General features: G+C 48.9%; 1 protein-coding gene across 2 annotated transcripts in view; it reads right to left on the minus strand.

The window, feature by feature from the left end:
- Positions 1-26,371, minus strand: part of CEP126 (centrosomal protein 126) — a 343,370-nt gene that overhangs the window by 107,839 nt on the left and 209,160 nt on the right. For both annotated transcript variants that reach the window (XM_086935283.1, XM_086935284.1), the window contains exon 6: positions 11,123-13,304. In XM_086935283.1, the coding sequence (XP_086791409.1) occupies positions 11,123-13,304 (2,182 nt within the window). The remainder of the gene's footprint in view (positions 1-11,122; positions 13,305-26,371) is intronic.

Genomic DNA, 26,371 nt, shown 5'->3' on the forward strand with positions numbered 1-26,371 from the left:
ATTCATTAACTTTAACCCCGAAGACTATACTAGCCTCAACATCCATTTACTGAGTATTAGTAGCCAGTTATTCACTGTAAAGTCAAAATGCTATCTGGATCCATGCCATAATGCAACCATTTTGTTTTGTCAATGACGCAGAAACAATAATGTAAAACCTGTGACTTACTGGGTGAGTCAACTGCACCCCATGCGTTCACAACTCCCTCGTAACTGCTATAGGTGACCACTGGATGCACTCGAAAGCAGGGGTCTCCAACCCTTTCTGCAATAAGAGCTACTTATTTTCAATGAAAATCATCCAGAACAACTTATAGTATTAGTGTCTTAACAGTGACCACATCAGACAAGATTAGATTAGGGGCCACCTTATGCAAAATTAACCCGTTGGCTGCGTCGAACGTTCAGCTCCAGTGCTGAACGTTCGAAAAACGGGTGGAGCAGCGTCCGCCAACGGACTTGCGCAGCACTACCAAGGTAATGCATGCGACGACTGTTGGCCGACGGCATCAGCCAACGGGTCAACAGCTGTGATCATTTTCATTGCCAGCAGTAAAGCAATAAATGATTTGTCATTTCGAACATCTCTATGTGAGTATAACATAGCAGTCATAGCTGAAATACAATGCCCAATGCACCAAAGTGCTAATATTGATAAATGATAATAAGTCTCCCCAATACTGCATAATATATTACTCCAATATCAGTTTTTAATATATTTTGGAAATTCAATAATGTGTCTTCAAACATCAACTCTGGGTTTGAAAATGCTCATATTTTCATGTTATGTTATGTTAGGTAGCAACCACCTCAAGTGCATCCTCCTCAACACACGCTCCGTCCACAAGCATGCCGTCGAACTGTGGGACCTCCTGGACACAACAGCACCAGACGTCGCCTTCCTCACGGAAACCTGGATGAACGCCTCCTCGGCCCCCGACATCGCCATAGCCATCCCGGACGGCTACAAGATCACCCGGAAGGACCGCGTCAACCAAACCGGAGGAGGAATCGCCATCGTCTACAGGAACACCATCAACATCACGAGCATCACCGAAGACACACTCTCCGCCACCGAACACCTACACTTCCAGATTCACACCGACCCCAAGACCACCCTTAGAAGAACGCTCATCTACAGACTCCCGGGCCCACGCACACAATTCAGCAAAACCATCGCCGACTTCATCTGCACGCCCTAGCCTCACCAGAATACATCCTCCTCAGGGACCTGAACTTCCACCTGGAGAAAAACAGCGACAACAACACCACCACCCTGCTCGCCAACCTCGGACTCCAGCAACTGGTGAACACCCCCACCCACATCGCTGGCCACACACTCGACCCCATCTTCTCCGCCAGAAACAACGTCTCCTTCAGCCACTCCTCCGGACTACTCTGGACCGACCACACATGCATCCACTTCACCTTCAAAAAGAATACTTCCCACCATCGCACGCAACAAATCCCCCACAGATTCTGGAGCAAAGTCACCACAGCCCAGCTCCTCTCATCGCTGAGCCAGAACCCACCAGCCAACACCGCTGACACCAACGACGCAGCCCACAACCTCGCACAGTGGATCACCAACTGCGCCGACAACCTCGCACCACCGACGAATCCCCCAGGCATGACCGGCAATAGGAAAACTTCATGGTTCACAGACGCCCTTAAAGAATCAAAGAAATCCTGCCGAACCCTCGAAAAAACCTGGCGCCACGAACGAACTACAGAAAACATGACAGCCCTCAAGATCGCCACCCGCGAATACCACCAGCTGATCCGCACCACCAAAAGGACATCATTCAAAAAGCGACTAGACAACAACACCCACAACAGCAAGGAACTCTTCAACATCGTCAAAGAGCTCTCCAACCCCAGCGCCAGCAACAATGACATCACACCATCACAAGATCTCTGCAACTCCCTCGCCACGTTCTTCCACCGAAAGATCGCAGATATACACAACAGCTTCGAACCCCAGACTCCGCCTGCAGTCACCGAACCAGCGATCCCTACCACCACCCTCAGCGCCTGGACCCCCATCAGCTCTGAAGACACCACCAATGTCATGAACTCTATCCACTCCGGCTTCCCCTCGGACCATTGCCCCCATCATATCTTCAACAAAGCAGACACCATCATCGCACCCCATCTCCAGAACGTCATAAACATCTCGTTCACATCAGCCGCCTTCCCTGAGAGCTGGAAGCACACAGAAATCAACGCCCTTCTGAAGAAACCCACAGCAGACCCCAAAGACTTCAAGAACTTTCGCCCCATCTCTCTTCTTCCCTTCCCGGCCAAAGTCATCGAGAAAGCCATCAATAAACAGCTGACTGCTTTCCTAGAGGCAAACAACTCGCTTGACCCATCCCAGTCCGGATTTTGAGCCAACCACAGCACCGAAACCGCTCTCATCGCAGTCACTGACGACATCAGGACCCTGATGGACAACGGAGAAACAACCGCCTTGATCCTCCTGGACCTCTCGGCAGCCTTTGATACTGTATGCCATCGCACCCTAATAACCCGCCTCTTCACCACTTGGATCCATGGAAAAGCCCTGGACTGGATCACCTTGTTCCTCTCCGACAGAACCCAGAGAGTCCGCCTCCCTCCCTTCCGCTCAGAAGCCACAGAGATCATCTGCTCCGCCCAACCCGCTTGATTATCTACATGAGCCCCTTCGCCACCATCGCACGCAAACACAACATCAACATCATCTCCTACGCCAACGACACCCAGCTGATAATCTCCCTCACCAAAGACCCAGCCACCGCCAAAACCAACCTACTGGAAGGGATGACATCGTAGAATGGATGAAGCTCAGCCGCCTGAAGCTGAACTCAGACAAGACAGAGGTCCTCATCCTCGGACAATCCCCTTCCGCCTGGGACGACTCCTGGTGGTCCTCAGCACTGGGCTCCACGCAGACACCCTCGGACCACGCATGCAACCTGGGATTCATCCTGGACTCCTCCCTCAGGATGACCAAGCAAGTCAATGCCGTCTCGTCATTATGCCTCAACACCCTGCGCATGCTCCAAAAGATCTTCCGGTGGATCCCCACTGAAACCAGAAAGACAGTCACCAAGGCCCTCGTCACCAGCTGACTGGACTACGTAAACGCCCTATACGCAGGAACCACCGCCAAACTTCAGAAACCACTACAACGCATACAGAACGCCTCCTCACGACTCATCCTCGACATCCCTCGCCACAGCCACATTTCCGCCCACCTCAGAAACCTGCACTGGCTCCCTGTCAACAAGAGGATCACATTCAGGCTCCTCACCCACGCACACAAAGCGCTCCACGACATGGGCCCGAATACCTCAACAGCCGCCTCTCGTTCTACAAACCCACCCGCCAGCTCTGCTCCGCCAGCCTCGCCCTCGCCAACATCCCACGGATTCGCAGAACCACCGCCAGAGGAAGATCGTTCTCCTAGCTGGCGGCCATAACATGGAACTGCCTCCCCGCACACCTACGAATGACCCATGACATCTCTCCTTCAGGAAACACCTCTAGACCTGGATGTTCGAGCAGTAGTAGCACCCCCCCCTTTCAGCGCCTTGAGACCCTCATGGGTGAGGGGTGAGTAGCACGCTCTATAAATGTTTTGATTGATTGATTTCTAAAGTTCAGCTGTCACTCCAAAGAGCATCATGGCGCTTTTCAATTTTGGTATACATATATTAATTCTAGCAAGCAAAACCTAATTTAGTAGGCTAGGCTGAACAGTGGAAAGCTAACTACAGATAGCTGGAAGATATCAGTAGCTCATGAGCTACTAGTTCGAAAAACTTGTTCTAAAGATACGCCGTATGACAATTTACAACAGTCCGGCTCAGAGGGAACACAGGATTTACAACAGGGCATAGGCTCACACTAGGTTCCTCTCCGACGTTACAGGAGAATGCATCTAGAAGGTGCTAAACATATAGTCATACTGCAGAAGACAATACTATATTTCATCACAGTTACGTCATGCACCACACTAGATATTGCCTTAACATATGTCCCTTCTAGACAGATTGAAGAGCAATCACAATTAGTGCATCGCTGTACTGGCACAGAGGCACAGACTGTGCAGACACTGTATCCTTTATATGGCCTTATCTTAAGTAAATCTTTTACTATGCATCTGGGAGTATAGCACATTCATGCAACACACTAACCTTCCATCCAAAATGTCTTATATGTTGAAAACCTGAGAAATGAAAAACATTCTCCATGTATTTGCTGGGTATGTAAGGTCGCAGTGTGGGATATCTCAGCGTCACCATTATAATCACACCTCACATCCACCAACCACCTCAACGCTCCCACCTTACTTTCCTGTCATTCTGTCAATGTTGTAAAAGTTTGACAAATGGCTCAGTCAAACAGGACAGCTGGCTGTTAAACTTTACATACTTTTTCTTTTTTTTTTTTTAGTCAAATGAATAGCCCCTGCGCCATTGTACTTTTAGCCCATGGTGTGGGGATAATTTTTTTATTTTTACAGCCAACAGTTTTTCCTGGCGGCAGATGGCAAAGAAGCCATCCAATTGCCCACTCTAAATTGGGCTGACAGTCAGATGGCTGACCTCCGATGGCCTAAACTCTGCTGGACCATCAAAAGAGTACGTCGGAGCCATAGTAAGCTCCACCATCAACATACTTAAGTTCTGCTCAACCACAATAAGGCGGGCAGACCGTGAGTTTGGTGGAGAGGGTACTCTGTCGCCATTGTGACGGAGTACCCTCTCCACCAAACTCTAAATCGAACAAGTTACTTACCTTTTATAACGCTTTTTCTGGTAGATACAGTATCTGCCTGTGGATTCCTCACCTTGTGAATATCCCCCTGCGTCAGCAACGTTCGGAAAATTCTTTGTAGCACGCCGGCGTGGAGACGTCATTGGAGCACGGCATCATGGGCGACTCCATCTGACGTCACTGACTCCTTATTAGGCCTACGTCGGCGTGATGACATCAGTTCCGCCCTTTTTTCCGTGCCTTTGAGGCACCCGGACGGACCAATGACAGAAGATATATACATATACACTGTACACAGTACATAAAATCCTAAAAACTGCATACACACAGTGTGTAGCTAAGGTTTGTAAGCCAAATAAAAATTTCAATCATAAACATGCATATGAATACATAAATACAAGTACAGCAGAGTGGACAACGGGGAGGCGGTGGGTCAGTGAGGAATCCACAGGCAGATACTGTATCTACCAGAAAAAGCGTTACCGAAGGTAAGTAACTTGTTCTTCTGATAGATACATCTGCCTTGTGAATTCCTCACCTTGTGAATAGAGTCCCACAGCAGTCCCCACTCCCGGAGGAGGGTGTCCACTCTGCTATACCAGAAAATCTTGGAGGACAGAGCGCGCAAAGTGGACGTCCCTCCTCACCTCGGTATCTAAGCAGTAGTGCTTCGCGAAAGTGTGGAGGGAGGCCCAAGTCACGGCTCTCCAAATGTCCTCAACAGGAACACTTCTAGACAAAGCGGATGTTGCAGACTTTGCTCTAGTTGAATGAGCTCTGTTACCCTCAGGAGGGTCCTTACCCGCCAGAGAGTAGCAAATCTTGATGCACAAGATTATCCATCTGGAAAGTGTGCGCTTGCGCACCACTCTGCCCTTTTTGCAGCCAGCAAAACCCACAATGAGCTGATCATCCATACGATAGTCTTTAGTCCTATCGAGATAGAAACTGACTGCTCTCTTAGGGTCCAAGCGATGAAGCCTCTTCTCCTCCTTGGAAGGGTGAGGGGGAGGATAGACGGTAAGAAGGGTAATGGATTGTCCTAGATGGAAGGGAGTTACCACCTTAGGGAGAAAAGCAGCCCTGGTCCTGAGTACCATTCTTTCAGCATGCATAGTCAAGAACTAAGAGCTTGAAGCTCACTTACCCTCCTTGCCGAGGTAATTGCAACCAAGAAGACCGTTTTAAAAGATAAAAGCGTCATGGGACACTTGTGCAAGGGTTTGAAGGGAGAACCCATCAAATAGGTTAAAACAAGATTCAAATCCCAATGAGGAACAATAAAAGGAATAGGAGGGAACTTATTAGTAAGACCCTTCAAAAATCTCAAAACCACAGGAGACTTAAAAAGAGAAGGCTGATCCGGCAAACAGAGAAATGCCGATAAAGCAGAAAGATAACCCTTGACTGTGGCAAAGGCAAAACCTTGCTGCGCCAAAGAAAGAGCAAACTGTAAAATGTGAGACAATTGAGCCTTCAAAGGGACAACAGCCCTCTCCCCACACCAAGAGACAAATTTAGACCACCTAAAAGAATATATGGACTTAGTGGAGTCACGCCTGGCAGAAAGAATGACATCCACCACATCGTGAGGGAGAGAAAATGAATTCAAGTTGCCCATTTCAATCTCCAGGCATGAAGGTGTAATGTCTGGAGGTGGGGCTGTAGAACCTGACCCCCCATCTGAAAGAGGAGGTCTGCCCTGAAAGGGAGACGGAGCGGCGGGTGAGAGGAGAGGTGGAGAAGATCCGTGTACCACACCCTTCTTGGCCAATCCGGGGCGATCAATATGACTTGGGCCCGGTCTTGGCGAATCTTCCTCAGAACCCGAGGAATGAAAGGTATGGGAGGAAACGTGTAAAGGAGTTGACTTCCCCAACCCAACTGAAACGCGTCCCCCAAGGCTCCTTGCATCGGAAACTGGAGACTGCAGAATGACGGGCAGTGAGCATTCTCGTGAGTAGCGAACAGATCCCTCCGAGGAGTTCCCCACATCCGAAAGATGTAGCGAACTATCTCTGGATGGAGCCTCCACTCGTGATCGCCCGAGAACCGCCGACTGAGGCTGTCTGGACGTACGTTCAGAACTCCGGCCAGGTGTCGCAGAGCCTCTCTGCAGAGACACCACAACCCCACTCCTCCCTGTTTGTTGATATACCACATCGCGGTCGTATTGTCCGTCAGGACCTGTACTGACTGACTGCAAAGGGAAGGGCGGAAGGCCTTGAGCGCCAGACGTATTGCCCGCAATTCTAGAAGGTTGATGTGAAGCAACCTTTCCTCTGGAGACCAAAGACCCTTGACCTCCAGATCCCCCAGATGTGCACCCCACCCTAGAGTGGATGCATCCGTTTTCACCCTGGCCACCGGAGGAGGTAGTTGAAAAGGCTTCCCTTGAGACAGATTGCCTTCCACGCTCCACCAAGACAGATCCGCCGCAGTTTCTCTGGAGATCCTGACTGACTCCCTGAGATCTCCGTTGTGCTGATACCACTGCCTGCGGAGGCATCACTGGAGTGCCCTCATGTGCCAGCGTGCATGGTTGACCAATAGAATGCAAGAAGCCATCAGACCGAGCAGGCGAAGAACCTTCAGGACTGGAACGACCGCTCCATTGCAAAACAAGGGAATCATTTCCTGTATGTCATGAATCCTTTGAGGAGGAGGGAATGCACGACACACAGTTGTGTCCAGTACCGCACCTATAAACAGGTTGCGCTGGGAGGGCACCAGGTGAGATTTGGGTACATTTATGGAAAAACCCAACATGTGTAACAACTGAGTTGTCTCCTGCAGATGACGGAGCACTGTCTCTGGAGATTCCGCTTTGATCAGCCAATCGTCCAGGTACGGGAATACTGGAATCCCCGACCTTCTGAGATGTGCAGCCACCACAGCCATCACCTAGGTGAAAACTCGAGGCGCAGTAGTAAGCCCAAACGGAAGGACCTCAAACTGGTAGTGTTGCAATCCCACCCAAAAAACGGAGATACTTTCTGTGCGACTTCAGAATGGGGGTGTGAAAATACGCATCCTGCAAGTCGATCGACACCATCCAGTCTTCTTCCATCAGCGCATGAAGAACCTGTGCAAGTGTGAGCATTTTGAACTTCTCCTGTTTGAGATAGAGGTTCAAATTCCTGAGGTCCAGGATTGGAGGTAACCTGCCATCCTTCTTGGGGATCAGGAAATACCGGGAGTAGCACCCCTGACCCCTTTCCTGCTCTGGAGCCACCTCTATCGCACCTTTTCTGAACAGTGCCAGGACTTCTTCCTGCAGGAGAAGCAGGTGGTCCTCCGAACAAAAACCTTGGCAAGGAGGGTAATTGGGAGGGAACTCCTGAAAAGGAAGTACATACCCATTTTCTACGAGATTGAGAACCCAAAGACCTGATGTAACCGATTCCCAATCCCGTAGAAAATGAGTAAGCCGACCCCCTACTGGACCCGCATGATCCAGAATGGTGGATCTAGGGCTGCTTTGCTGCTGCGGGTGGGGGATGATTGTTAGAGGAGGAAGTAGAGGAGGAGGAGGCTTGGCGTCCACGAGCACGACTCTTTTGTCTACCGCTGTAAGACTTATACAATGGGTTCTGCTGCTGCTGCTGCTGCTGGCCTTGTTTATAGGGACGAAAAGTGGATCTACCAAATCCCCTAAACTTCCTGGTGATAGAGCCTCTAGCCTGTAGGCCCAAAGATCTTGCCGTCGCCCGGCTATCTTTGAACCTCTCCAACGCTACATCCGCTTTTTTCCAAAGAGGCCAGTTCCGTCAAATGGTAATTCTATTAGAGTAGACTGAAAATTCAGAAGACTTAAGCCATGCGGCTCTTCTCGTGGCAACAGTAGAGCCCATTATCCTGGCCACAGAGTCCGTTGTGTCCATGCCACTCTGAATAACCTGGCGGGCCGCTGCCTGAGTATCAGAGACTACTTAATTGAAGTTCTTTCGATCTTCCTCTGGAAGCTTAGTTGACAACTGTTTCATCAATAGAGGAATATATCTCCCCAGCAGGCAAGTAGCATTGGTACATTTAAGAGCCATGCTACCCGAGGAGAAAATCTTTTTTGCAGACTGGTCCAATTTTTTAGAGTCTTTGTCTGCTGGCACCTGTGGAAGTGAACCTGCAGACCCGTTGGAACAAGCGGCTTGCACAACCAGACAAATCGAAGTCGTCGGATCCGGTGGCGACTCCGACGGAGCCGGAGTTGGTGTCGAACGAGGAGCCGGGACAGCTGGAGGACGAGAATCTCGAACCGGCGTCGTACCTCGATCCAGTTCTTGAGGTCGCTCCGGAGCCGGCGAAGGCGTGTGCGGAGTCGATGACCTCGGCCTGGCCGTACCGAGCCAAGGTGTATAAGGCGTCGGCATAAATGGCATAAAAGGTGCCGGAGCGTAAGCTTGAGGGACACCCAAGTAAAACGACAACGGACCCATGGGACCAGCCGGTGCACCAGTGGGGTACATTGCCCTTGTATAAACGCCAAACATGGCATTTAGGAAATGCGAGGGGTCCTGTCCAGGACCAGGAAAGGGAGGGTACGAACCCATCGGCTGCTCCGAAGGAGGCTGCTCTTGCATCAGTTCTTCCTGGCCCTCTTGGTCCTCTGGGTTTACCACCGGAGTTGGTGCCCGAGGAATCTCCTCGTCTTCCTCATGTGCCGAAGAATGATGCGAATCCGGATTCGGTTCTTGCTCCGGATCCGGGGAAACCTCACGAGATCGCTCAGATGAAGGTGACACGAAGTCCTTGGGATGTCTAAGGGAAGACTTCCTCTTCGAATCTGAATACTCTTTGCCAGAGTGATGTCTTGAACTATGCTTCCTCCTCTTGTGCTTCTTCTTCGAGGAGCCCGAAGCCTGACCCGAAGCCGACTTTGATCTGGACCTCGACCTCACTCTGGACCTCGACTTCCAAGCCGATCTCGACCTCGACTTCGATCGCGACTTCTGCTTTGACCTCGAACGTCTAGATGTTGACCTCGAAGACCTTCCAGCTTCTTTTCCTTTCACCTTGGCCAGCAGAAGTTTCGCCTCACGTTCTCGTAGAGCCTTTGGGTTCATCTTGAAGCATGATCGGCAGCTCTTGACAGCATGGTCCGATCCAAAACACCACAAACAATCGTCGTGCGGATCGGTAATCAACATCATCCTAGCACACGACCTACACTGTTTGAACCCCGTCTTCCTCGACGACATCCTCGACGAAGAACAGACACTCGACAGAGAAACAGTAACACAAAATAGTAACAAGTTACTATCTGAATCACAGAAGATCCCAGAAACCGTTAGCGTCGATGACGCAGAAAAAAGGGAACTGATGTCATCACGCTGACGTAGTCCTAATAAGGAGTCGGTGACGTCAGACGGAGTCGCGCGCGATGCCGTGCCCCTATGACGTCGTCCACGCCGGCGTGCTACAAAGAATTTTCTGAACCTTGCTGACGCAGGGGGATATTCACAAGGTGAGGAATCCACAAGGCAGATGCATCTATCAGAAACCCTTTTACTGTTAGCAAAGGTTTGTGTAGGTTTGTTGCCAAAGATATTAGTAAATCAAAAAATGATATATTAACAGAAAGTGCAACTCAACAATAACTATATACTTGCTATTGTTAACTATTGCGTACATTTCCCAGGCTCTGGGATACCGTGTTTCTTTAGCACACACATATTCAATATGTAAGTCTATGTTTCTACAATTACATTGTTCCTTATACAAAATGATGTGTAATACTCTAACAGCATAACTACTTTTAAGCAAAATATTGATCAATGAAAAATACAAATCATCTATAATAGCATGTTTTTATGAACATTATAGGTTAAAATAGCGCAAATATCAAAAATTAAAATCAGAGGAGATCTTACTCTATAAATTTAACCCTGTGGAATATATCAGTACCTGTTTCTATACTGATTTTTTGGTATCTCTATAGCACTTATCTTCCAAGACTTATCTGTACATATCATTAAGAAGATATTCTTATAAAATTTAAAACATACAATGCCAAGTAAAGAGAATAGCTCATTAATACCATGCACAACAGTATGACAATCAGGTTTCCTGTAATTGTTGTACAAATTTATTGTAGAGAAATAGCCAATGATAAAGCAAATAGTGTGATCATGTGTAAATTGATGATCTGTTGCTGCAAAAAACAAGTTTCAAAGTAGAATGTTATCTAAAAGCTAATGCCATAGGAAGGCCTCCGCTTCACAGTATATTTGGTAAATGGTTGGCCCAGATCCATTGCTCGTTTGTTATATATGGCTGTCAACAAAGCCAATATTATCCTTCTCACCTGCAAAGCAAGCTACTACAATATCTTTACCAAAAGAGCATGGAAACTCACCTGTACTGTAATCCTTATGAGCCAGGGCATTACGCACTCCATGCCAAAGAAGAGTGATTTCTTCATCAGTTGGTGTTCTATCAAGACGCAGTCCATTTTCTCCATACATTGGGCTTCTTTTAGGAGGAGCTGCTGAACTATCTTTTTGGGTTACTGTTTGAATGGTATTGACAGTTACTATTGTTTTTGACACTGTGTCATATGCAGGTGAACTTTGGGAAGGTGGTGATGGCATCATAATGACTGAGTTGTTATTGTACACGACGTTGTGTGAGGATGAATTGCTTTCTGGTTTACCTTTATTGGAATATTGATTGTACAACACAGTATCTCTTGCATCTAAATAATCAGTTTGCAGTGGTTGGTGGACTGGGTCTGTTACATTTTGTCCAGCTCTGTTTTCTGACACTGGTTTGGGTGGTGGATGGGGCATGATAAGTTTACCTTGGGTTTTGACCACTTTGTTGGCCTCCGTGGCTGATTGCGGTCGTATCACTGTACCTTTTCTAGTCTTGTATCCAGCATCAGCTGGAGCTTTAGCAGATTTCGGCCTTCGAACAACCTTTGTTTTACCTTTGGGTGTGTTATTTTTCTGACATTCACTATTGTTGCCAGGGTTGGTTCCGTTTTCTCCTTTGGATGACATCCATGCCTGCTTTGCAAAATGGTAGCCTGTGGAAATTACAGGTACTGGCGTGTTTTCTGGTACAATAAAAGCTGTCATCTGGGCAACTTTAGAAAAATATTCTTGATTGTTTGAACCTACATAGTTTGCACCTGTGGTGGCACTTCTTAAGTTCAAGTTATCTGATTTTCCCTTTGTTTCATGGTGGGAAGACTGTGTCTCCAAAATTCCTGTCACATTGTTTTTGGAAGCATTCTCTTCATCTTCTGCCATGAGGTTGTCCAGTTCATCAAACCACCTGAGTTTTCTACTGGCCTTCTGGTTTTCTGTGTATTTTACTTTTGTTTTTGTTAGTTCCAAACTATCTCTGATACCACCTTGATTTTGGTTAGCAAACCTAACACCTCTATTGAAAGGCAGTGTCTCGGAGTAACCAATTTCATATTTGGAATATTTTTTTAGAATGCCTTTCAGCAAATTGGTTCCTTCACTCTCCTCAATGTTTCTCTGTTTGTTTTGCTCTCTCAATAAATCAACATTGACAGCAGCATGAAACGAGGATGCTCCTGTTGTTCTGCCATGTTCCTTTTGATCTTTTCTATCTATTTCATTATTATAGTTCAACATCATGTGAGATCTAGATGTAACTCGTGAAGAGGCAGACATGAGATTATTGCTCATCTCACTCATAAACTGGTCAGTCTGGTCAGTAGGCAATGAGTGGCAAACAATATTACTTTCGTTAGCAGCATCATCTAGCTCATAAACAGTTGCAGCAGAGCTTACATCTTTTGGTGGTTTACTTTCTTGTATGTAATTTGTTGAGATTACACTATGATATGAGCTATAAGAAGGATTGTGTTGCCTAGATGACATTTTGGATGTTGCTATGCCCTGGTCTGCATGCTTTAATGTTGCCTTTGAAGGATGCGTATGTTCAGACAAATCCTCTTGTGTACAAACCTGAACTGCTTGTCTTGGAGTGGGATCAGGAGTGGCCCAAGCATTGGTGTTTTTTCGTAAATGGTTAGCAGCAGCCAACAGTTTCTCCCTGCTCACCATTTCAAAAGCAGGTGATTGAGATACCCAAGTATTGGTTTTTGGTATGAACTTCTCCTCTTTTTCATTATATGACCAAACACTGTTGCTATTTTCTGCAGCTGGTGTAGTACATGAGACATGCAGGTCAGTCTTGGCTTTCTCACTATTTACATTTGATTTTTCATTAAGGTTTTTCAAGTGTTCGTCTTTGGGATTAAACATGTTTTTGTCCGATACTTCATCTGGAGGTGTCAAACCATTGTTCTGGTAGTCTAAATTTTGAAGCCACTTGCTTACCTGCTCGTTCTTAGTAACCCCCTCCCCTGCAGCACGAAGGTGAGATGGTTTAGCCGATTGCGGTCTTTGTGGTTTGTAGGATGAGGAGTTTTCTTGTGCTGCAAATGAAGGTTCTGCAAAGTCCTCTCCAACAGGTTGCTCTTCTTCTCCATCTTCAAGACTATCTGCGCTTGATAGGCTTTCTGAGTGAGTTAAATGATTAATCTGTTGGTTGAATTCCTAAAAAAGAACAACAAAATATTTTATTCACCCTACATTAATTATAGTTTTATAGCTACATTATTTTGAGGGACACTATTAGAGGTCCTGAACCATGTGCTTCAAGTCCTGTTATTCCAAACATACAAGAGTCAGCTCACCTTTCCAGAACAGGCTCATTGATATAGAACTCTCTGCCAACATTTCTCAACCAGTCCTCCAGACAGTTAAATACATCTCCATCACATGTCCAGAGCATTGGGATCATAGCCCTGACATCACTATACACTACAGAGAACTTATAGTACTATCCCCCAGATGCATCAAGCCCATATTCTGCGAATTCTAAATAGCGAAAAATACCGAATCGCAATTTAGAATTCGCAGAATGGGATGCATCAAGAAAAGCGATTATAAAAAGCGAATCGCAATCGGCCGCAATTGCCGATAGTGGTTTTCGCTAAATCACAGAAAAATCGCAGATTCGCCCATTTTCCATGTAGAAATTGCGAACTCGCAATTACCGAAATCGCAAAAACGGGAAGCCGCATTTCGAGCACAATGATGACATCACAACCAGGAAGTAGGCCGTTCCCTCCCTCATTCTGATGACTGAGCCTGAGAGTGGAAGCAGCACTGGCCAGAGCTCCACAACAGACTACCTGCAGCACCACACCAGGACACAAAGAACAACTAACAATGTCCCAGGAAGCAGGAGTACCTCATTGAGGGAGTCTCTAAGGACCATGATCGCCTTTTTGGAAAGGACTTCCGGAGGGTGCCTGAGGCGGACAAGCGGCGCATCTGGCTGCGCATCCGCGCAAAGGTTAACTCAGTCGGAGTGACCCAGTGCTCCATCGATGATTTAAAAAAGAGGTGGTATGACCTCAGAGGGCGTGCCAAAGAGCGTATCGCTGAGAGGCTGGGGGAGCGACTTGCCACCGGAGGAGGAGAGCCCACTGTTGCACCCAACACTCCACTGGAAGACCTTGTGAAGGACACCCAAAATCCTGCAGCCTGCGTGGGGGTCACCCGGCTGGACTCCTCCAGCCCCACCCAACAATCCCAAGGTAAGTGCCATGCGACTGAGACCCCGTCCCCTAACAATGCCCATGACTCCAGAGCTAGCTATTTGATAACCCCAGTAATGCAGGCCATGCACACCTGAAATGCCCTATTGCATTGTGGGACTTGTAGTGTGACCACAGTTCCCGGATAGCCTCACACAGCCAGACCTGTCAAGTGAAAGTTATTCCTAAATCAGTCAGGGAATGCAGACCTGCATGCATGTAGCAACATCCCATGTGCAAGATACATATCATTAGTCATGCACCCATTTACATCACTGGTGCGTCTGAACAACCCAGCACCGACAGTGAGGCCCTATACATAGAGGAGTGCCCTGAGGACACAAAGGGAGAGGGCCATCCTGCCCCACGATCCGTACCATCTCAGCCACCAGCAGCAGTACCACCACCTCCCCATGTGGACAGGGCCACCCCTGCAGCCACAGATGCCCAGCAACCACCCCAAGTGACACCCATGGCAGTGATACAGGCCACACCACCAGAAGCCAGGAGGCAGACAAGGCGCACAGCCACTGTGTGATCCAAGTCCAGCGGACTGATGAGGCAGCAGCGTGATGTCTCAACACGCGCTGGCAGGGGGGTACATGTACGGGATCCTGGGCTGGCCATAGAACGTCGGATGTCCGCAGTATACCAGAAGCAGGCACGGCACTTGGCAGCCATCCACCTGCAGCTAAATAAGACGGCGCGAAATGTGGGCCAGCTCACAGAATGCATGCAGGGCATGACTGCAGCTGACCGTGAGAACAGCCAGATCCTGGTGTCCCAGCAGGATATCACCCGCCCCCACCACCGCAAGCTGCTGACCCGCCTGTCAGCCTACACCAGATCTAATCATATCATAGGAAATGCCACCTCCCAACTTTCGCGCCGCTCCCTTGCGATGCAGATGCAGATGGTCCAATGCTGCCAGGACGTCGCCAGGGCCCTTGAACAGGTGACAACAGCTGTGCACAGTCTGCAGGCGTCTGGCCATGGCCAAGCAAGTGGGGGGGATGATGCCAGCGAGGGCACTTCCAGTCACAGCAGCATGTCCTTGTCGCTGGTAACGGAACGCCGCCCCAGCAGCAGGCCCACTGCAGCATCACGGGCCAACAGTGTTGTGGAGGACACGGAGAGGTGACTGGTGCGTCCGGCCGGAGGCGCCAGTGACACTTTGAACTCTGCCAGCAGGGCCATGCTGATTACATAAGCATGCCCTCTACCCTATCATGGGGCTGTATGAGGGAATACAGTTCACATGTAATATCTAAGAAAATTGTAGTACACATTATTGCGAAATAACAATAAGAATTTATGGTCACAAGTAAATCCGACTCATGTCATTAGCATGAGTGCAGTGTTGTGTGAGGGGAATGGGTGCACTAGAAATAGTTCATAGTGATTTGGTTGCGGCGCCTGTGTCCTTCAGCAGGATTCTCCGCGCGTGCATGTTGCACATGTGCAGGTGGGCAGTTGTCCTCTTCCAACTCACTGCCAGAGATATCCACAGGTATCCTCTGCTTGGTAGCAATGTTGTGGAGTATTGCACACACGACCACGATGCAGCAGCAGACCTCAGGCTGGTATTTGAGGGCCCCACCAGTCTTGTGTAGAATGCAGAATCGGCTCTTTAAAAACTCAAAAGTCCGCTCAATGCAATTTCTTGTGCGAATGTGTGCAGCATTGTAACGTCGTTGCTGTGGTGTGGTAGAGTTGAGGTATGGGGTGAGGAGGTACTCACTGAGGCCGTATGCGCTGTCACCTGAATGAAAGGAGCAGAGGGTGAGTGCCTGTCATGCGCAGCTACATGGTCTCGATGTACTGTTTGTTGGCATGTGTACTTACCTAGAAGGTGTCCTTCGCCATAGTCTCCCCTGGCCAGTCGTGTGCATGCCGCTGTGCCGGAATATGAAGGAGTCATTTGTGCTCCCCGGGTATTGTGCCACTATGTCGGTGATGATTGTCTTAGCGTTGCACACCATCTGGATGTTCAGTGAGTGGTATGACTTGTGGTTCCGGTACATCTATTCTGTCTCTGCGGGTGGGCAGATGTGGATGTGGGTACAGTCAATGCATCCAATTACATGGGGGAATTGCGCTATGTTGTAATATTCTAGCTTGGTTTGATTCAAGTCCTGTTGGGTGGTTGGGAATTTAATGTAATGGTGTAGCCGGGTCAGCATGGCCTCCAGGAAATTCCTTAGGCAGCGGGACATGGTGCTCTGGGAGATCCCCCCTGCAATGGAAACTATCCCCTGGAAGCTTCCGGAGGCCAGGAGGTGCAGGCTGCACAAGACCTGGACATGGGTGGGCACGTCATTGGTCCTCCTCGTTGGGTGCTGCATCAGGGGGTTATGGTCCCGGATGAGCTTTGTAATCATTGCCCCATTCAGCCTGTACTTTGAGTAGATTTCCTCCTCAGTTTGGCCCAGTAGTGTGATCCGCTGGCGGAAAATTCGCTCCTGGATCCTGCATCTGTTCCTTTCTGCAGCCTGGAGCCTTCGCCGCCTAACCACCATGTAGAGTACAGGAATTGTGAATGTCCTCATGCTCCTACTGTGTCTCCTTAAGTGTGTTTGGTCAGCCCCGCACCTGTGGCTAGTTAGGAATTTTTCAATTTTTTTTTTAAACTTCATGGTTACCACCTGGTTTGGGTTCTCCTTAAATTGTGCCTCGCAAATAGCGATTTTGAGGTTTTTCGCTAATTGCGATATTTTATGCATTTGGTTAGCGATTATTTTGCGAATTCGCAAATGGAATCGCAGAAACATTTGAAACTCGCAATTTCCGATTCGCAAAGGGGGTTCCACCTTGATTCTGCGATTTTCTTTGGGAAGTCGCAAAATATGTTTGCGAATTCGCAATTTGGTCAGGTTTCATTTCATGAATTGCGATTCATGGAATTGCGATCGCAATAGCTATTTCGCAGCTATTGCGATCGCAATTTATGTTGATGAATCTATATGCAAGTCCCTCGTTATGAGTGACTGTTTAATTTCGATGGGGCTGGCAACTGCTGTTATGAGATCTGTGGAAACACTGCTAAAGGCAGCCAAAATCTCTGGTTGAAAGTCTGGCCCAAAATGTAAAATTACCAGGGCGGTCGGACCCAGAGTTACCGATTCTCGCTGTAATTCCTCCATTTTTAGTGAACCCTCAGGTTCCAACTCGTAATTGGGTGGATTTTCTCCAACCCCAGAGTTACAGATACATTGGGTATCTGTCTCAATTACAAGGGAACTCATGACAGCCATAGTTATAGGGAAGGAAACTGCTCATTCATGCGGTGTTAAATTATTAAATTACAGGGTTCCTGAACCATTGTACTCTTAGTCTCTCCCGTGCATTAAACCGGATCTCTAGCAATATTATCTAATAAATACAACACCTCACCACATGCTCAGACATGTCAGCTGTGACTTTGGTAATATCAGTACTCTTATGAATAAAAACATTTCTGTCACCAAGTGATGTTGAAAGGATCAACTTTCGTGTTCCACCAATACGTAATAGATTTATCGTCAGGGAAACGTCATCAGCACAGACACAAAAAGGAAAACAGTGAAGATAATGTAAAGGATGTTTCGTCAAAACATATGCTGTGTCCCTAAACAGTGAAACACCAAGCTGATTAAAACTAAAAGCTAAATTTACATATAATGAGCCAACACAGATGGTGTTAAAATTTGCAAAGAATATGTGACAAGATGAGAGTCAGAGGATATATTGGCAATGTAGGATCAGAAAATGCAATTTCAGGTGATGCAGTAAGCCTGTCATCCTATCTTGGATGCAAAAATGTCCAACCAGACTTCTTGAAACTCTATGTGGAAAATAAACTTGAGTGGAATAAGGACACAGATGGAAATATTTCTGCAATCCATTAGGCAGTGGGAGAACAGGTGATTCAAGCCCTGATTATATCCAGGCTGGATTACGGGACTGGCCTCTATCTGGGCATGCATTGTTATTTGCTGGACAGGCTTCAGCTTGTCCAGAATGCAGCAGCCCGTACCATCTTTGAGCTCCCTCGGAATGCGCCTGTGTCCCACCTTCTGAGGAGCCTCCACTGACTCCCAGTAAGGAAAAGAATAATCTTTCAGACTCTGCTCGTTACCCAGAGCCCTGTATGAGTCATGACCAGGGTATTTCCACAGCATGATCTCATTTTATGCCCCACAAAGAAAATCTCAGTTCCTCCCACCTACTGCTAGCCAACATCCCCGTATTAAAAAGTCTAGATCAGGGGGTAAGGCTCCCTCCTGCCTTGGACCTCCCTTCTGGAACAAAAGGTCCCTCCATCTGAGAAACATTGAATCTACCACACCCCTGTTCCGGAAAAAAATGAAAACTTGGTTCTATTCATGCCCGTAACCCTTCTTCCCTGCTGCTACCCTTCAGCTTTTAGCGCCAGGACACTCCTTGGTGTAACAGGGTGCTCTATAAATACCCCCACATAGACATAGACATAGCTGACATATCCAAAAAAGCACCACCAAGCAGCCTAGGCTATTGCAAAAAAATATTTCCCAGGGTATAGTGGAGGGTGCATAAAATGTGTAAACTAGAGCTACTCGGTCCAAGTACGAGCTGGAGGTGCGATGAAGAAAAGAGTTGATACAGTCATGAGTGGCTAGACTGTACTCAGGTGGTAGAACTGTGGGATGATCATGATGTAGTACAGTGAATAAGTCTGACTACATATCTGACACTCTGGAAATTCACCAGACCAATATTATAAATGACTTATTGAGTCAGCCTTGCTTTGCCTTACCTACAGAACTCTGCATTAAAATGCTTTCGCCATTGTAAAGCGTTTAGTGCAGAGAAACTGGTAATCTCCAAGAAGCATGGGAAAATTAGCTATATTTAAAAGACTTACAGAGGAAGGGCGATTGAGTTCCAGAAATGATCCACAACCACATAGAAATGTATGAGATTTAGGAGTGACTAGAGAACATTAACTGGGAAGCGAGCTAACTCTAGATTGCATGAAATGATTTCCCCAGAGTGTAGGATTCTTATTGTACAGGGTAGATGTAAATTGATAAAATAAAACTGTTTGTTGAAACAATTAAATCTAGAATTACTAAAAATGAAATACTGTATGAAATCAAAGCTGATGATATCTGGAATGGGCATCATACATATTTAAGCCCTTACAACCCGTCAAACAATTTATGATTGGTAGCCCCTGGGGTGTATGTGCACTGTTTGAACACATTTGGTAAAACCTTTGCATTGTATTTGCAGTCACAGCATAGTGGTTTGTTGCGCCAGATGTCTTAATGTTTTTTTTTTATAGCGCGAAAGGTATTGGAGCACTTTACATGAGTACCGTATTTACATTACACATTCAGGCACGGGAAGATTAAGTGATTTGCCCAAATTTATCTTTTCTGCCATGAAAACTGCAACATGGTAATATTGTCTGGCTTCAGATTTTAAACATTTTGGCATGGTCTAAAGCTGTGTTGGATGTCTTTTTAGTGACTCATGTAGATTTTTGGCTATTGCATTATATAGTTTGGCTGTTTATGATAATCTCCGAACTTCGTGTCTTCTTAATCCCAAAATCATTGCACATAGTTGAACCCAGAGGCCTAGAGCATGCACTTATTTTTCCACTCAGGCACAGCCGTCAGTGATGTTGTCCTTGCCACCTGAGTCTGCTGCGTTAATGCACAGAATGTTCGCTGCCATTGCAATATATCTTGCTTGGAGTCAAGCTAGCCGGGCTGATGAGAGGTGTTACCTCGAAACCGGTCCGGTCCTCGGATGCTTGATTCCGTTCTGGGAAGGACATGGCTTTTGTAGTTCGGACTGGACTGTTCCCATGGGGCACAGGGTCAGAGCTGATTTGCATATCGCCATTGTCTAACCCAGGGTGGTGTGGAGTGCAAAAAAACGATGGATTAGGGCCCAGATCTTTGGACTGGGTTGAGTGTGTGACATTGATCCACATTCGGTCCATCACCTGTTGTTTTTGCAAATTCCGCCCTAAGTGCGCTGGGGATGCCCAGACGTGGGTCCCAGGCACTCCACACCACTGGAGTCAAGCTAGCCGGGCTGATGAGAGGTGTTACCTCGAAACCGGTCCGGTCCTCGGATGCTTGATTCCGTTCTGGGAAGGACATGGCTTTTGTAGTTCGGACTGGACTGTTCCCATGGGGCACAGGGTCAGAGCTGATTTGCATATCGCCATTGTCTAACCCAGGGTGGTGTGGAGTGCAAAAAAACGATGGATTAGGGCCCAGATCTTTGGACTGGGTTGAGTGTGTGACATTGATCCACATTCGGTCCATCACCTGTTGTTTTTGCAAATTCCGCCCTAAGTGCGCTGGGGATGCCCAGACGTGGGTCCCAGGCACTCCACACCACTGGAGTCAAGCTAGCCGGGCTGATGAGAGGTGTTACCTCGAAACCGGTCCGGTCCTCGGATGCTTGATTCCGTTCTGGGAAGGACATGGCTTTTGTAGTTCGGACTGGACTGTTCCCATGGGGCACAGGGTCAGAGCTGATTTGCATATCGCCATTGTCTAACCCAGGGTGGTGTGGAGTGCAAAAAAACGATGGATTAGGGCCCAGATCTTTGGACTGGGTTGAGTGTGTGACATTGATCCACATTCGGTCCATCACCTGTTGTTTTTGCAAATTCCGCCCTAAGTGCGCTGGGGATGCCCAGATGTGGGTCCCAGGCACTCCACACCACTGGAGTCAAGCTAGCCGGGCTGATGAGAGGTGTTACCTCGAAACTGGTCCGGTCCTCGGATGCTTGATTCCGTTCTGGGAAGGACATGGCTTTTGTAGTTCGGACTGGACTGTTCCCATGGGGCACAGGGTCAGAGCTGATTTGCATATCGCCATTGTCTAACCCAGGGTGGTGTGGAGTGCAAAAAAACGATGGATTAGGGCCCAGATCTTTGGACTGGGTTGAGTGTGTGACATTGATCCACATTCGGTCCATCACCTGTTGTTTTTGCAAATTCCGCCCTAAGTGCGCTGGGGATGCCCAGACGTGGGTCCCAGGCACTCCACACCACTGGAGTCAAGCTAGCCGGGCTGATGAGAGGTGTTACCTCGAAACCGGTCCGGTCCTCGGATGCTTGATTCCGTTCTGGGAAGGACATGGCTTTTGTAGTTCGGACTGGACTGTTCCCATGGGGCACAGGGTCAGAGCTGATTTGCATATCGCCATTGTCTAACCCAGGGTGGTGTGGAGTGCAAAAAAACGATGGATTAGGGCCCAGATCTTTGGACTGGGTTGAGTGTGTGACATTGATCCACATTCGGTCCATCACCTGTTGTTTTTGCAAATTCCGCCCTAAGTGCGCTGGGGATGCCCAGACGTGGGTCCCAGGCACTCCACACCACTGGAGTCAAGCTAGCCGGGCTGATGAGAGGTGTTACCTCGAAACCGGTCCGGTCCTCGGATGCTTGATTCCGTTCTGGGAAGGACATGGCTTTTGTAGTTCGGACTGGACTGTTCCCATGGGGCACAGGGTCAGAGCTGATTTGCATATCGCCATTGTCTAACCCAGGGTGGTGTGGAGTGCAAAAAAACGATGGATTAGGGCCCAGATCTTTGGACTGGGTTGAGTGTGTGACATTGATCCACATTCGGTCCATCACCTGTTGTTTTTGCAAATTCCGCCCTAAGTGCGCTGGGGATGCCCAGACGTGGGTCCCAGGCACTCCACACCACTGGAGTCAAGCTAGCCGGGCTGATGAGAGGTGTTACCTCGAAACCGGTCCGGTCCTCGGATGCTTGATTCCGTTCTGGGAAGGACATGGCTTTTGTAGTTCGGACTGGACTGTTCCCATGGGGCACAGGGTCAGAGCTGATTTGCATATCGCCATTGTCTAACCCAAGGTGGTGTGGAGTGCAAAAAAACGATGGATTAGGGCCCAGATCTTTGGACTGGGTTGAGTGTGTGACATTGATCCACATTCGGTCCATCACCTGTTGTTTTTGCAAATTCCGCCCTAAGTGCGCTGGGGATGCCCAGACGTGGGTCCCAGGCACTCCACACCACTGGAGTCAAGCTAGCCGGGCTGATGAGAGGTGTTACCTCGAAACCGGTCCGGTCCTCGGATGCTTGATTCCGTTCTGGGAAGGACATGGCTTTTGTAGTTCGGACTGGACTGTTCCCATGGGGCACAGGGTCAGAGCTGATTTGCATATCGCCATTGTCTAACCCAGGGTGGTGTGGAGTGCAAAAAAACGATGGATTAGGGCCCAGATCTTTGGACTGGGTTGAGTGTGTGACATTGATCCACATTCGGTCCATCACCTGTTGTTTTTGCAAATTCCGCCCTAAGTGCGCTGGGGATGCCCAGACGTGGGTCCCAGGCACTCCACACCACTGGAGTCAAGCTAGCCGGGCTGATGAGAGGTGTTACCTCGAAACCGGTCCGGTCCTCGGATGCTTGATTCCGTTCTGGGAAGGACATGGCTTTTGTAGTTCGGACTGGACTGTTCCCATGGGGCACAGGGTCAGAGCTGATTTGCATATCGCCATTGTCTAACCCAGGGTGGTGTGGAGTGCAAAAAAACGATGGATTAGGGCCCAGATCTTTGGACTGGGTTGAGTGTGTGACATTGATCCACATTCGGTCCATCACTGTTGTTTTTGCAAATTCCGCCCTAAGTGCGCTGGGGATGCCCAGACGTGGGTCCCAGGCACTCCACACCACTGGAGTCAAGCTAGCCGGGCTGATGAGAGGTGTTACCTCGAAACCGGTCCGGTCCTCGGATGCTTGATTCCGTTCTGGGAAGGACATGGCTTTTGTAGTTCGGACTGGACTGTTCCCATGGGGCACAGGGTCAGAGCTGATTTGCATATCGCCATTGTCTAACCCAGGGTGGTGTGGAGTGCAAAAAAACGATGGATTAGGGCCCAGATCTTTGGACTGGGTTGAGTGTGTGACATTGATCCACATTCGGTCCATCACCTGTTGTTTTTGCAAATTCCGCCCTAAGTGCGCTGGGGATGCCCAGACGTGGGTCCCAGGCACTCCACACCACTGGAGTCAAGCTAGCCGGGCTGATGAGAGGTGTTACCTCGAAACCGGTCCGGTCCTCGGATGCTTGATTCCGTTCTGGGAAGGACATGGCTTTTGTAGTTCGGACTGGACTGTTCCCATGGGGCACAGGGTCAGAGCTGATTTGCATATCGCCATTGTCTAACCCAGGGTGGTGTGGAGTGCAAAAAAACGATGGATTAGGGCCCAGATCTTTGGACTGGGTTGAGTGTGTGACATTGATCCACATTCGGTCCATCACCTGTTGTTTTTGCAAATTCCGCCCTAAGTGCGCTGGGGATGCCCAGACGTGGGTCCCAGGCACTCCACACCACTGGAGTCAAGCTAGCCGGGCTGATGAGAGGTGTTACCTCGAAACCGGTCCGGTCCTCAGATGCTTGATTCCGTTCTGGGAAGGACATGGCTTTTGTAGTTCGGACTGGACTGTTCCCATGGGGCACAGGGTCAGAGCTGATTTGCATATCGCCATTGTCTAACCCAGGGTGGTGTGGAGTGCAAAAAAACGATGGATTAGGGCCCAGATCTTTGGACTGGGTTGAGTGTGTGACATTGATCCACATTCGGTCCATCACCTGTTGTTTTTGCAAATTCCGCCCTAAGTGCGCTGGGGATGCCCAGACGTGGGTCCCAGGCACTCCACACCACTGGAGTCAAGCTAGCCGGGCTGATGAGAGGTGTTACCTCGAAACCGGTCCGGTCCTCGGATGCTTGATTCCGTTCTGGGAAGGACATGGCTTTTGTAGTTCGGACTGGACTGTTCCCATGGGGCACAGGGTCAGAGCTGATTTGCATATCGCCATTGTCTAACCCAGGGTGGTGTGGAGTGCAAAAAAACGATGGATTAGGGCCCAGATCTTTGGACTGGGTTGAGTGTGTGACATTGATCCACATTCGGTCCATCACCTGTTGTTTTTGCATATATCTTGCTTGGGCCATCAATTCAAAGCAAGTAATACTTTCTAACCTGTTCATGCGGAGTAGCTTCTGGTATAAGGCCGACAGCCCTGATTGTGGCTGGTGGGCCAGCTTTAAACCCCTGGGGCCTCATTTATGAGGCTGTGCGTCACATTTACGCCGCCGGTGCGTCACTTTTTGTGACGCACCAGTGGCGTAAAAAATGCGCCTTGTTGCACCATATTTACAAAGTGACGCATTTAGGTAGATGCGTCACTTTGTAAACACCTGTGCCACATTATACCTGCGCCAGGTATAATGTATGCAAAGGGGGCGTATTGACGCAAGGAAGGGTCGTAGAAGTGACGCAGTGAAATCTATGAGATTTCACTGCGTCACTTTTAGGACGCCGTTGCTTCAAAATCTTGCGCCTGCCTCACAGTAGGCGTAAGACTGACGCAGGCCCTTTCACATGGGGCTTGCCCCATGTGAAAGGACGCATTGCTGGAGTTGCATCACTTTTGTGACACACTCCAGCAATGCGCCACTTTTGCGCTTACAGATACGTCAGAAATACTGATGTATCTGTAACTTCTTGCGACATGATGCGTCATACATTAAATATGACGCATCAGGAATGTCGCAAGGAGTGCGCACTGAGAAGTGACGCATCGCTGCTTTCACGCAGCGATGCGTCATTTCTCATAAATGAGGCCCCTGCTTTGTAGGTCTCGCGCCTGCGATTGCAAGGCGAAGCCTTGCTGTCGCAAAGCAAGTCTATTGTAATCGTTTCAGCTTTCAAGGACTAACAAGACTTGGAGACAAGACACTGGCACGCGCACGCAGCCTGCCGAAATCGGATCAGGTCGCGCGCGTGAACACGCGCTCCGATTCTGGCAGGCTCTTCAGTCAACATGGATCACGATCACGCACGCGCACACACTCAGCCACACATATACACACGCCCGACACCCCCCGACCCCCACCCACTCACCGTGCTCTTTTCTCGCCACGCTGCTGTTCTGTGAGATTCACGCATGCGCACACACTCAGCCACACATATACACACGCCTGACACCCCCCCACCCACTCACAGTGCTCTTTTCTCGCCGCGCTGCTGTTCTGTGAGTTTCACGCACGCGCACACACTCAGCCACACATATACACACACCCGACACCCCCCACCCCCACCCACTCACCGTGCTCTTTTCTCGCCGCGCTGCTGTTCTGTGAGTTGGAGAACCTTCCTCGCACCATTACGCCTTGGCTGCTCTCTCCCGGTAAACCCATCATTCCCGGAATCCATGCTTTCTTCTGGGCTCCCTCTGCCTCCAAGGTGCCGCGCTCCGGACGAGCTACGTCACCGGCCGCTAACCTGCTACATAGGCGGGGAGTATCCCGGAACTTCGCAGGCTCCTGCCTATCAAAGTAGAGCCCGCCTCTCTCGCCTGCTTGAGTATGATGTTACTTTGTGGGCTTGTGATTTGAGAATTTTTTTCACTTTGGCTCTGCCTCTGCCACCAGTTGCAGCCATGAGCCACGCCCCAGCATAACCGCGCTGCGCAGTTACAGCGGCAGCTCCCCACGCCACGAGTCAGGCTCCATCCACATTAAGTTAGCCCAGCGGCCTCGGCCCGACCCCACCAACGAGTACGACGACCGATGTCGACGAACTTGGGCAGAGGCAGAGCTGGCCTGGGCTGTTGTGTGCTGCTGTCCTGTGCACTGTGGTGGCGTGACGTCGGGTCATCTCACTGTGTCTGGTGGCATCGCACTGGTCGTGGCACTGCAGCCACCAGTACTCAGTGTGTGTCCTGGCCTGCCGACCGGCCCCACCACGATAACGGTAAGAAATTAAAAGCTACAAATTAAGGAAAGAAAGTACAGAAGCACAGCACGAAACTTTAAAATACACTTAGCTGACCCAGTCGGTCAGTGAGCTGACTGATCTCATCTCACACTTTTATTCCGGTGGACGACGAAGGAAGGGTGGGGGGGAGGTGGAGGCAGGTGCCGAATATAACAGTTTCATTACAATGATAAGGGGGCAGGGCGCAGGCAGCTTTACATTCCAATTTC

This window comes from Lissotriton vulgaris, chromosome 8 (genome assembly GCF_964263255.1).
Source record: "Lissotriton vulgaris chromosome 8, aLisVul1.2, whole genome shotgun sequence".
Classification (NCBI taxonomy): Eukaryota; Metazoa; Chordata; class Amphibia; order Caudata; family Salamandridae; genus Lissotriton; species Lissotriton vulgaris.